The sequence below is a fragment of the Melospiza melodia genome, chromosome 12, assembly GCF_035770615.1.
Source record: "Melospiza melodia melodia isolate bMelMel2 chromosome 12, bMelMel2.pri, whole genome shotgun sequence".
Lineage (NCBI taxonomy): Eukaryota > Metazoa > Chordata > Aves > Passeriformes > Passerellidae > Melospiza > Melospiza melodia.
Window position 1 is genome coordinate 13,016,614 of NC_086205.1, and position 12,403 is coordinate 13,029,016.

The following is a 12,403-nucleotide window of genomic DNA, read 5'->3' on the forward strand; positions in this document are numbered from 1 at the left end:
ATTGCATACCTTTAAAATCTCCAGTTAATTAACAAAAGGGAAGTGATATATACGTCAGAGAAATCTCATTTGAAATGGTTAATACTTGTAGTGACTAATGCTAATGCTCACTCACTGTGGTTTGCCAAAGAGAAATGAGAGGAAAAACCTGGAGGGATTTCTAAGGCACTTTCCATGTTGAAATAGCACTTTCCAGGGTGTGTTCCCCTGTAGACTTATTCCACTGGTGGCAGATATTGTGCTGCTGTCACATATCTCGTTTCAAAGATGCAAATTTATGTTTGCACAACCTCTGTGTGTAGGAAGTTTCATTCAGCTCAGCATATCCTCTCTGTATTTCTTTAACCTCAAGGTTCATCTCATTACAGACACCACAGGAGACTCTGAATCATTGCAACAGCCCAGGTAGTGTAAAGTCCTGCTGGAAGAGCATTTGTCACATTTTCATAAGTGGTCATAACAAGCTGGCTGCTTCATTTAATGCTAAACCTCTATTGACAACTGAAACAGACTTAAAATAGGTCCATTATGCTGCTAGTGTTTGCTTAAAATATCCTGAGTTCTTCTAATACCCTGATTTCTTGCCAGCTCCAAAGAACTTTGATCATAGAGTTATTAAAGTCTTTAGGGGTTTTGGTTTTGTTTGGCTTTTTTCACTAACAGTGTGTTAGGTTTTATCCCTCTCATGAAGAATATTTTTTTTAATGGGGTCCAAGTTTTTCTCCATGTTCCTTCACCTTCCTGTGAGTTCTTTCAAAGGCAAAGCAGTTACAGTGTATGTTATACCTGGGAGCTCTGGCCCTGGTTGCCATATGCCTCGATGGCCTAGGTCAGGTACAAACACAAATAGAAAAAGGACCAGTCTGTGATCTGAGGAAGGCTGAGCCTACTTACTTGAGGAGATGTTCTTGAAAAACACAGGTCACTTTGGAATAGCAGATTTCTGTCAAGCCCAGACTGCTTGACTTAAAATCTCTTCTGGCTTAAAACAGTTTTTCTGTCTCTGGGTCTTGCCTTGTTTACAGGAGCCCTGATGACTGTGAGCAGGCTTGAGTGGACTGCACCACCCTCAAAGCCCTAGCCAAGAGCCAACCAACAGGGCACTTCTGGGGCTGGCTGCAGTTGTCTGGACTGGCAGTAAGCAAGGAAGACTCTGAAAATGGGGACAAGCAAGAGAGTGCTTGAAGCAGCCAAGAGAACCTTGCAGAAAAAGAGGAAAAATTACCCGGGCAGATGGCTTCCTTCACAGGAGCTAGGGCAAAGCTGCTCTTTCTAGGACCTCCAAATGCCTCTTGCAGAAATCAGGGGGTGATAACCAAGGTCCAGAAAAGGGCTATAGGAGGGTGAGAGAGTCAGTGATCTCAGTTGTGTTATGCAAATAACCTGTAAGAGTCAGGATGGAAGGGATGTGGTGGTGTGGTTTCCTTGGGAAAAGAGCAGGCCTCTTGGAAAGAGGGAAGTCCAAGGCAGTGGGTTTGGGCAACTGTGGTTTAAAGCTCCTCACAGGAAAGTCCCTATAACGCAACCCTGTAGTGGTGAAAAGCTGCAGTGATTGCAGCTCTTGTCTTGAGAGGGCCTGTGTCCACAGCTGCTCTGCCAGCTCTCATGACACAGCCACTCCACTGTTAACTAACAGCTATTCAAAACAGTCTTGATTGGTTTTTGTGTGGCAATCCCAAATAAGCAGGTATTGCTGGGTATTTTTAAGCTGGTCTTCCAGTAAGACATGACAAAACGCTGGCTGTGTTCACAATGTACTGAGTAGTCCAAGTAATCACATATTCTGTATGTCAAGTAGGACTTAGTAAAACCTTCATGATTTCTCTTGGTTGACTTAAAACATTACTACTTCATGTTGTTTAGTTCTTTATTCTCTTTTCTTTATAAGGCTTGGATTATTTGTCTTAGGTCTTCCTGAGGAAGCAAACAGAGCACAAAAAAAGCAGCTTCCTATTTTCTTAATAGTTCTCTTCTAATTTTATACAAAACCATGTTTCAATTGAATTAATGAACAGTTTCAGCCAACCTAAAACTGCATTTTAATGAAAAATTTAAGTCACAGATTTTCTTTCTCCCTACTTCTGTTCTTGTATTTTACTTTCAAGATTCAGAAAATGTCACATATTTCTCTTCGATAATTGCCAAGGCACAGTATCTTTTTCTCCTCTTTCTGAATTAAACATTTTTAAAGTGCAAGCCCTCATTTTATCGGTATCAGAAGGCATTTTCGCATTCAGGCTGTGGATTTTGGCTCCACCTGGCGCGGTCCTGCCCCTCCTTCTGCACTGCACTTGGGGTCTGCAGAGTGGTTTCATACATCTATCCCCCACATACTCATTCTTTTCTCTGGCTGCAGTTGCACAGGGTTTTTTCCCCTTCCTAAATACATTATCCCACAGATGATACCACTGTCAGTGATGGACTCAGCCTTGTCCACTGAGTCCTTCCTTGGAGCCAGCTGGCATTGGCTCTGCCAGACATGGGAGAAGATTCTAGCAGAGAATCCACCACCAGTGCCTACCCAAAACCCTGACACACAAATCCAATGAAGACTTTTTTTCCATTCTTCTTTCCAGTTATAGGCTTTGCCATCACATTTGAGAGGTCCCTTTCTGTGAAAAGGTGGTCGGCTACCCCAAGGGACTGTGGACAGAGGAGAGTTAACTTTGCAGGGAGAAATCTTCCTTCAAAACATTAGATATTTAGCTTCTGCATGTAGGTAGCAGGAGGCAATCAGCAGTGCTGGGATGCTGCCAGGATGCTCATGTCAGGTGCACCAGGTCTACTCATAACCTGCACTTTCGATAGATGGGAAGTTAATTTCTCCCAACAGGCACAGATCTTGTCCATAATTGCATCAAAGCAATGTCATTCAATGGTATTTCTAGATCTGTAACATATGAAGTGCAACCTCTAATTAGTGAAAATTGGCTTCTTCCTCAGATAACAACTTTTGTCAGTCATGCAGGTACTGAATTACCTGAAATCACTGGATTTCATCACAGCCTCTACAGCTCCAGAGATATTGAGCAAGTTACCCCTGGAACTTTTGTGCTCGGTGCTTATTATGCATTTACTCATCAGAGATTATGCAATGATTAAATCCCGGTATTTGGCCACGTTCCTTCCGGCTACTGCCTTCTCATGCACTTTGCTTTATCAAAGGAGCCCTAAACCTCTGGAAATTACAGAAGGGAATTTCCCCCATCTGGTTCTGTGTTTCCTGGATGATCAGCAGCATTGCTGTACAGTTTTATTCACATCAGTTCAGAAAAGGTACTAATAAGCAATAAAACAATATCTCTTTGTGAGGATGGAAAACATGGAAACTTGTTATCTGCTAGCTAATTAACAACTGGCAGTATGTTTCTCATCTTATTGTAGGGCACAGGTAAAGATACTAACAGTGGCTGACATTCAAGTTCTTTACTTTAGTCTTTCATCTTTAATGTTAGACCTAAGCCCATAAAGTGACAATAATCAAATGGTTAATGATTATAAAATTCCTTCTCTTTCTCTTCAAAAGTCCATGCAGTATTTTAACCCTTGCATGGAAACCAGGCAGACTGCTCCTGTGCTTTTCTGTGATGGGGAGAATGATGTGGTAAGCCCATCCCCTCCCCACCAAATTTTTTGCCCTGTATGGAGGTGTTTATCAAGGTTGAACTATTAAGCCCTCTTCAGCACTTCAGACTTTCAGCAAATATTTCTGTGAGTAAAAGTTCTTTGGGATATGAAAGAGGAAGTATATTATCAGGATGCAGCAGCTTGGTGACCAGAGAAAGTTGCCTGTGGCTGTAGCTTTGCAGATGGTGTCTGAGAGCAGTTTGATGCCCCAGGTCTCCTCTTTAACATCCCCAAGCTGCTCAGAACTGTCAGTTCCCCAGTATTACTTGGGAAAAGGCTCAGTTTTCCCTAATGCATTTCTTCCACAGGACTGACTGTAGCAGTGGCACCTAGGCTATCTTTGCTGTTAGACACACAGGAGGGGTTTGAGCCTGCTTTCTCTGGCCCCTGGAACAACAGGAGAGGAAGCTTAGGAGAGGATGAACACTTTGTCAGTCTGTGTTTTGCTGCTCTGCCTTACTGTGTGTGCAGTTATTGTGAGGGGATCTGAGGAGGGACAACAGGAGGAAGGGAAGCTGAGAAACTTACAGCAAAGTCAAGTCAGGAAGACAAGTCAGGGAACTAAAATAAGAAACAAATAGCTAAATGTGGAAAAAACCCAGAAAAATAATTTAGGGTTGATTGTGGCTTGGGAAGGAACCCAAGTTTAAGATCATGTTCAGGGAAAGACCACATTCAGCTTGAGTATCTGCAGGGCTATTCAAACAAGGCTTTCCCATCCTGGGCAACCTGTCCCAGTGCCTCATTCCCTTGTTGTGGCTTCTCTATGTCTGATAGGAGTTTCTCTTTTCACATCTTGTGGCTGATACCTGTCATGCTTTGGCTGTACCCTCTGAGGAGACCTCCCTACACAGGCCCCAGGGCAGGGAAATGATGGCTTCCCTTGACCTGGTGGCCCCCTCAAGGTGTACCTTTTGAACTGCAGTAGCGTTAAGACACTGAACACATTTAAATGGCACCTGCAACTGAGCCAGGAACAGGTTTGGAGGTGCCATTGCCACCATGGGGCCTGGCTGCCTCATCTCTTGGCTGTGTGGCAGTCCCTGGCCAGCCCATGTGGCCTCACTTGGTCACACAGGTGCCAAAGGAAACCAGGTTGAAAGTTTGGTTGGGTCAGGGTGGACAACAGTAACTGTCCCCTCACTCCCAGGGAATAAAGAAAAACAAATGTAAGCGCCTCCTTGTTTTTATGTATTTTTTTGCCTTCTGTTTCCATTAGGGGTTTGTGAAGGTAAAGAATTATAAGATACAGTTATGTGTCATATCACAACCAGTAGAACTTTCTTCAGCTGTTTGCATTAAATCTTTTTGGATTGTTTTAACTACTTTGTGCAAATAAACTGTAGGTACTTTGTATACACCAAGTACAAACAAAATGACAGCGCTGCTGAAGTTGGGGCCCTCCTTGTGGCTGTTGTTAAAAATCTAAATCTCAACCTAATTTCCTAAATCAAACAAAAGAATGAGATAAAAGGAACACCTTTTAAAATGAGCACATGTCCAGCTGTGACAAGGCACATGGCCAGCCACGGTCAGTTGTGGGAACCACTGGTGTGATGGAACTGCCTGAGGGCAGGACTATGGGGTGAGTGCTGTCTGAGGAGTGTCATTGCCCTGGTATCCAAACTGCTGGGGCTTAGGTAGAAGTGTCAAAGCTCAGATGAGAAGATTCTGTCCAAGAAACACTCAGTGGAGAAGATACAGAGCTGTAGAGTCACAAGGAAGGTATGAGGTGCAAGGCCACCTCCATATGGATAACAGCATGGCCTAGGGAATGGTATACGAAACGCCAAAGCTGGGTGTAGGTATAATAGATTTGGGATCCATGAAGCCCAAATGTAAAAGAAAATGTATGTAAAAGAAAAAAACTACCATTCTAGTCAGCTAGTTTCAGGCATTGCCTAATGCTGACAGTCTTTAAAGCAGCGCAGAGATAGCTGCATACTGAGAGCATTGATCTTTTTGAACTTTTGTGGCATTGCACTATGATCCATAAGACAATTACAAAAAGCTGCATTCATTAGGGCATGGGTTCTTTGTTGCCTCCTCCCCATCCTTTGGCCAGTTGCTGTGGCTCTGCAGAGAAGCATGTCCAGTGTATGTGATGCTGTGCACACTGCAAGGTTGCTCATGTATATGAAATTTCATATGAAATTCCCTCAATTCTCACTACTACATAGAGAAATTAATTTCTCTGAGTAACAGTCTGTTCTAGAGTTCAAGCTGTTTCTATTTATACAAATCACCCTTTGAGAGAGGTACTGGCACCCTGTGAAGCATAGAAGGCATGTAATTATGCACTGCCCATGACTGTGCATTGACTCTACCTTGAGAGAGAGCTTAAACACTTAAGCTCAGGTTACTCTATAAGCACCTGGAGCCGGCAGCAGCTCCTGTGAGCACTGGCTGGCAGGACATGGCCTGCAGCCATCACAGTAGTTTCACAAAGATCCCTAAACAGCATGGGAAAGTTCCATCCTTGAGCAGTGGCTCCAACAATGTACTTGGAGTGGTGACAGAGCCTCTCCCTGGTGGTTTCTCTAGAGCTGTGCGAGGCAATTGTAAGATTGAGTGTATTTTTGTTGAATGTGCAGGAGTTACAATACTCTGGTACAGTTTTGGAAAGCAACAAACTACAGCTATTGTTTATGAAGCACATTAATGCATTCTAGAAAACACAGATTTGGAGAATATAGGCCCCATTTCAAATTTCTTTTAAGCTCACTCTGTTGCAGATGAAATAGTTCAGACATGTAACAAGCTGGCAGGAAGTCATGGCAAGGAATATATGGTTAAGGAAACGAAAAAACCCCATTTCCATGAATACTCAATGCTGCTCGTGTGTCCCTGCCAATACTACAGTCCAGAGCTCAGAAACAGTAATCTGGAAAGTCCGATGTTACGGTGTGGGCCAACCAGGAAATATTAATGTAGCACTTTGGTGTTGGTGCAGCTTGTGACCCAGCTCCTTGGCACACTGAAATGAATCTGGCTGGCTCAGCCCACCTGCCCCTGCTCCCAGGCTGGGTTCATTAAACTAGAGCACAGCAGACACACAGTTTCTGTAGGTAATATTTAAAGTTACCTACATTGATTTTCCTCGTTTCACAACCCGCACTCCTACCCCTAAAACTAAAACATGCTTCGCCCACAGAACCATTACCTCACAGCCTTTTATTTCCTTTTCTTTCAGACCGAATCTTTTAAGTGACTTGGTTAAAAAAAACCAAAACATTAGAATATTCCCCAGCACACTGTTATCTGCGTTTGTAGCACCCGGAAGGAGAGCCGGAGCCAAATCGGAGGAGATGGAATTTGCCGTGGGGAAACCCGCTGATGACAGTGGAACCCGCCCGTGGGTGAATTCCCGGCTCCTGCTTTATAAGCAGGTGGAGGTGCGGCAGGGCTGGCAGGAGCAGCAGGCACAGCCAGGCACTCGCTGGAGCACAGCTGTGTGTGCAGAGGGAATGAGTGGCTGCAGCAGCAAGAGCATGGTCCTGGTCTCCCTGCTGGGGCTCCTGGCGCTGCTCCTGAGCGGCACCTCGGAAGGTGAGTGACCTCGGGAGCTCTGCTCTGGGAAGGGCTCCTGCTGCTGCTCACAGCTGGCAGCAGTGAGGGGCTGAGCTGGAAGGGAATGGTTTCAGCAAAATGTGCTGTCTCCTGTCTCATCCCCCTCTTCTGTCATGGGTGAGCTGCATGGCTGGGGTTGAGCAGAGAGTGACCTAAACAGCAGGGCCAAATGGAGTTTATTTACCTTATTGTTGTTCTTCATTCCAGCACAAAGCAACCAGGATTGCTGCCTGTCCTACACCAAAGTGCGTCTGCCTAAGTGGGTCCTGAAGGGTTACACTGAACAGCTCTCCAGTGAGGTCTGCGACATCCCTGCCATCATGTAAGTTACTTTCTCAATCTCTGCAGTATTTTCTGACATGTATTAATCTTGGGATGTCTGTTTGGGCTAAACCAAGGATTTGAATGTTATAAGAGAGATTTTTCCTGTCTTTTCAAAAAGTTAAATTAACTGAAGAAATTGTATATCACACCTGTAAACAAAACCCACAACCTCTAGCTGATACGGACTGCTAACCCAAGGGATAGTCATACAATGTAAATAATAAATCTGACTCTTTAGAAATCAGCTGTGCAAGCAAGGACAGGTTTTGTCTCCAGCTAAGGGCTATTCTGGCCAACACAGAGTGCTCCCTTGCCAAAACCTGTAAACAGACACATAAGTGACAAGATTTCTTCTAATTCACAGGGATTGGATGTTTTACTTACAAGGTTTTGGCCTAGATGTTGATCTGTCAACTTAGCTTGACAGCACTTATTCTCAATTTTACCAGTTGTTTCTAGCATCCAGCAAAGGTCTTTGCCTAAACAGACCAAATAAATTGAACAACATTTTATGGTGCAAAATTGATCCCTGAGACTGAAGTAGCTATTACATTTAACTTTCTTTTTCTTCATATAATATTGGAGGGATTTGGAGCATCCGTGTCTAGCTGGTGTTTACAAAAGCAGTTTCTATTGGTCATTATATAGAGTAACTGTACTCCACACAGCACTTATTGGCAGGGATTTCTGATTTCTTTATCATTATTTCTTTTCCAGTTTCCACACTGCCAGTGGGCTGAATGCCTGTGTAAATCCTAAGGAAGGCTGGGTGAAGAAACATCTCCTTTACCTGAGGTAGGAATCCATCTCTTTCCATCTCCTGTCAGATGTAGCTACTCCTTTCTGGAGTCCTCTCAGAGACAGTCATGATACATGCCCCTTCTTCCACCTGAGCTATTCTCTCAGGGGAGAAGAGAAAACTGTAATTGAGGTCATTATTTATGTGTGTTCTCGCTTCCTTTTAACAGCCACAGGCTCAGGAGGATGTCAGCCTGACGCAGTTGCCAGCAAGGAGCTAAACACAGACATGGCTGAAGAAGCATTGGCTTGAGGCTCCTGGCTGAGGTGGTTTGTACACTGCTGTGTGCTCACCCACTGCCAACTCTGGCTTCTTTGGAACCATGAACTTCTTGAGTTGATTCATATTGCATCGCTGTTTTGCTTGAGTTAAGCATTTTGTTGAAGTTTCTATTTTTACTAATATGTGTATGTTACTGATAGGACATGAGTACTGTTTAGTAAGGTCTACTTTGAGCTGTTGTACAGAGTGTGAATTTTATTAAGTTTATTGCATGTTGGTTTTGTTTTCTTCAGCATATGTAAAGCAGGTTATTTATTATGTTTATTTTGTTATTGTCTTGTGAGAAAATGTTTCCTTTAAGCTGTAGTTAGCATTATATTATCTCTTGAATTATTGTTAAACAAAGTCTGTTTGTAGAAAAAAATGGTAACTGAAGATTAAAAAAATTAAATGTTAAAATCAGCACTCTCTGTGATATGTTTATTTCTTTTTAACTGAAAACATGACTTGCCCTTGAAATTAATTGCTTTGTTAAGAGACTTCAGCTGAAACAATTGCACAGGTGTGTTGACACCTGTTACAACCACTTTCCACCCTACTCACTTTGCTTGCCCTAGGGGTAGCCATGACCTCCACAGGAGGTAATTCCTTCCTCAGCCCCAGCCAGCTGCTATATATCAAGTTTTGTTTACCACGAAGACTTAGCTTCATCTTAATCAGACTTGAGAGAACTCCTTTTGCCAGTTTCTCTATTTATTCAGGAGGAGCCTTACATGTTGTTACTGGGCAAGCCTCTCTAGCTTATCCACCAGGAGGATTCATTGTGGTAACAGTCTGCTCTCAACATAAAGGGCTTTCTCTAGGGGAGAAACTTGCACTGCTTTCCTCTGCTTTTTATGTCTGCCTATGGTATCCTATGGCTTCTGGCATAATGAGGTTTTCCTGATGCAGGAGCTCTTGATGGAGGTCAGGGATGCCTGATAAAATAATGAGACCTCATGGAAGAGATGGGTGCAGGTGGGCTGGGGAAGACTGCTCAGCTTTTTATCCTCCATTACACGGCCCATGTGGACTTCAGGGATGTGACCAGGTAGGGTGTGCAAATGAAGTCCTCCTACTGTCAGCACCAGTCTTATGGATAAATTGACATCTTGTCTTTTAGTGCCTTTTAGTCACAGAAATACAAGCACTAATTTTAATTTAATTTTTAAACTGAAAGGCAAAGAATTTTTGGTGCCCTTGAGAGAGGAGCTGAGAGATACTGGGTTTTTAAAATGGTGTTCATGAGTGTAAGGCTGTTATTTTCTGGTTTCAACACTGCTAGAACTTAAAAAATCTGCCTGTGGCTCTACAAATCTGGGACTTGTCAGTTCCCTGTGGGTGAAGCTCTTAAGGAGTAAGGTATCTAAAGGAGCAAAATTAATGAGCTTTAATTTTCTTCAGGTGGATTCCCGATATTGAGAACATAAGGTATTCTCTAGGGAGGAGTAATTACCCAGCCTTTTCCCTGGGCATTCCCCTAACTTCTGGGCAGAATTGTGGAGCTCTGTCTCATACCTGCTTGTACTGGTATGGGCTGTTTGGGCTCAGAGAGCTCATAGGCTAAATCAGGTACCAAAAAGTGGTGCAGACATGATGAATGGGTTTGTGTTAAAAGTGCTGGAAGGTGAGGTTCCCCAAGCCTACCATGGGAATTGGTGTTAGGAACCAGAGCTGTAAAGAACTTGGTGCAGAAAAGCCTGGAGTGCAAGGGTTGAATTTAAAGCAGGGGAGCAAAATAAGGAAGTGAAGACCAGTGTGTGGAATTCTGTGGGTGGCTCTTAATTCCCAGTTCAGGCCTCTTTAAAGTTTTGTAGTGCTTCTGTAACTCACACTTCCTCTGCTCATCCATGCTACCATTGATACAAAACCCCACATGCTCTATCTACAGAGCTATGATTTGAGGGATTTCTTTTTAGTTCCTCTCATTCTGGGTGAATTTTTTTATAACCAACCTCTTGGGAAGAGGAAAGATATTGAAAATATTGGTTTCCATGCTCAATATCAGAAATTGCTAAGGTTGTTATGTTACTGGTAGGAAAGTCTGTGTAGAAATAGCATGTCCCTCCATGCCTTCCTGAGGATACAAACAGGTTTTATAACTGAGTGCTAGGACTCCAAAATCATCAGATCAGAAGCACATTTTTGTATGTAACCTTAAGTGGTCAGTTAGAAATTCTGACAGGTCGGTAAATCATGACCCTTTCTAGGAAAACCTGAATCCTGATCACTTTGGTGGGACTGTTCTGCATGTGAGTAGGTGAGTTTCTGCCTCCTCTGTATCTTTGGCCTTCAGCTCCTAATTCATCCTGTGCAATTTTTTTGAGTAATTTGAGATGCAGAATTAAATAATAGTCATTTGGAAACTTTTTCTTTGCCATTTACATAATGTTTCAAAAAACAAAATGCTTTTTTCTTGCAAAATGCTTTTTATTATAGCTTGGATATTTGGGAAGCAGATGTGGGAACCTTCCCTTCAAACTCTGAGCACTTTACACCTCAGTTTCAAAGTGTCCAGCTTTCTTTTATATTGAAACCAGTCCTCAGTGATTCTTGTGCTAGTTGCAGTATGGCTATTGAATCCTACTTGTGTCTATTTTTTCTGTGGTTTTTTTAGTATTTTTTTTGCTTCTTTTTAAATTCCTTTTTTTTTTTTACCATAAAGCAATCTCACACCTTTCCAAATCAAGAATAGCAGCCTTTTGCTGTGTTAGGATCTTTGACCTGTTCACATATGGAATCATAATTAGATTTAATAATTTCTAAATTTTTTAATCACACTCCAGCACAAAGAAACAAAATAACTAGCATTGCATGGTCAGGGGTTTTTGTAGGGAATAGCAAATCTGATGATTTAATTTTGCTGTTAAAATATAAAACCTGCCACATTTCTTCTGCTGGAGAAGTACTAACAAGTTATTTATTGCATTTCTCTTCAGCTGATGGCAGCTTCCATAAGTTGAAGACTGTTTTATTCCTTCCTTGTCTCCTGATTTTTCCTCTAAAAGGAGAAAAACACAAAGAGGGGTTGTAAAACTCCTGCAAATCCAATAGACAAATGGGTGAACGGCCTTGTCCTGCAGTGCTCAGCTTTCAGGTATGTCTGAAAGCCCAGCTCACTGGGTGTGCTTAGTGACAGTGACACTTTCAGCCCCCCACAGGGATGTGGATAATTGGTCACTTATTTTCAATTACCAACCAGCCCACGTGCAGCCTAACTTCACTCCTGATGAACTGGAGTGCACTACTCAGCTGCAATTTGTTGAGAATTGAATTGGGGAACTCCAGAACTGCAAAGGGCTTTAAGCTTATGACACTGTCACTTGATTCTAATGGCATCCACCCAGCTGGAAAAACATCAAAACAATAGAAATGGAGCAATTGTAACAGACCTTCTGTACACTGAGTTGAGCTGTGCTACACCCTGGCAAGTCTTCCTCCAAATATCAGGCTACAGGCAATATCCTTTGCCAAAAAATGAATCATAAAAGAAGCTTTTAGTCTTCAGAACAAGCCCACTGCATTGTGCATGCTAAGTATACTAAGCAATTACAGCTGTATGACTGTACATCAATGAAGACTATGATTTATGTTCCCATGATCTTGTGGTTGCTCTCTTCTGGGAGGTGTCAGCCTTAATTGAGCACTGTTGCAATCCTAAGTCTGTATAGGCTTCTGAATTGCTGTGTTTATTCTTTCTGTGCTGTCAGGTGCAGACAGCTTCCAGCCAAAGCCCTCCTAGAGCTGCTGGTGTTAGAACATTTAAATGTGATGTACAATAGCTGCAGTCCTGTGGCTGCTATTGTACATTAGCCATAGGGT

At 42.8% G+C, this 12,403-nt stretch overlaps 1 protein-coding gene across 1 annotated transcript; it reads left to right on the plus strand.

Moving 5' to 3' along the window:
* The first annotated feature begins 6,863 nt into the window (after positions 1–6,863).
* CCL20 (C-C motif chemokine ligand 20) lies at positions 6,864–9,004 on the plus strand. Its single transcript, XM_063166411.1, has 4 exons — positions 6,864–7,176; positions 7,405–7,519; positions 8,239–8,316; positions 8,490–9,004. Exons 1-4 carry the CDS (start codon positions 6,936–6,938, stop codon positions 8,515–8,517), a joined length of 462 nt encoding a protein of 153 aa, XP_063022481.1. The 5' UTR covers positions 6,864–6,935; the 3' UTR covers positions 8,518–9,004.
* The last annotated feature ends 3,399 nt before the right edge of the window (positions 9,005–12,403 follow it).

Coding starts and splice junctions, on each gene's coding strand:
- CCL20 (XM_063166411.1), top strand. CDS start 6,936: ATGGAATTTGCCGTGGGGAAACCCGCTGATGACAGTGGAACCCGCCCG. Junction 7,177..7,404: donor CCTGAGCGGCACCTCGGAAG/GTGAGTGACCTC, acceptor TCTTCATTCCAG/CACAAAGCAACCAGGATTGC. Junction 7,520..8,238: donor TGCGACATCCCTGCCATCAT/GTAAGTTACTTT, acceptor TTTCTTTTCCAG/TTTCCACACTGCCAGTGGGC.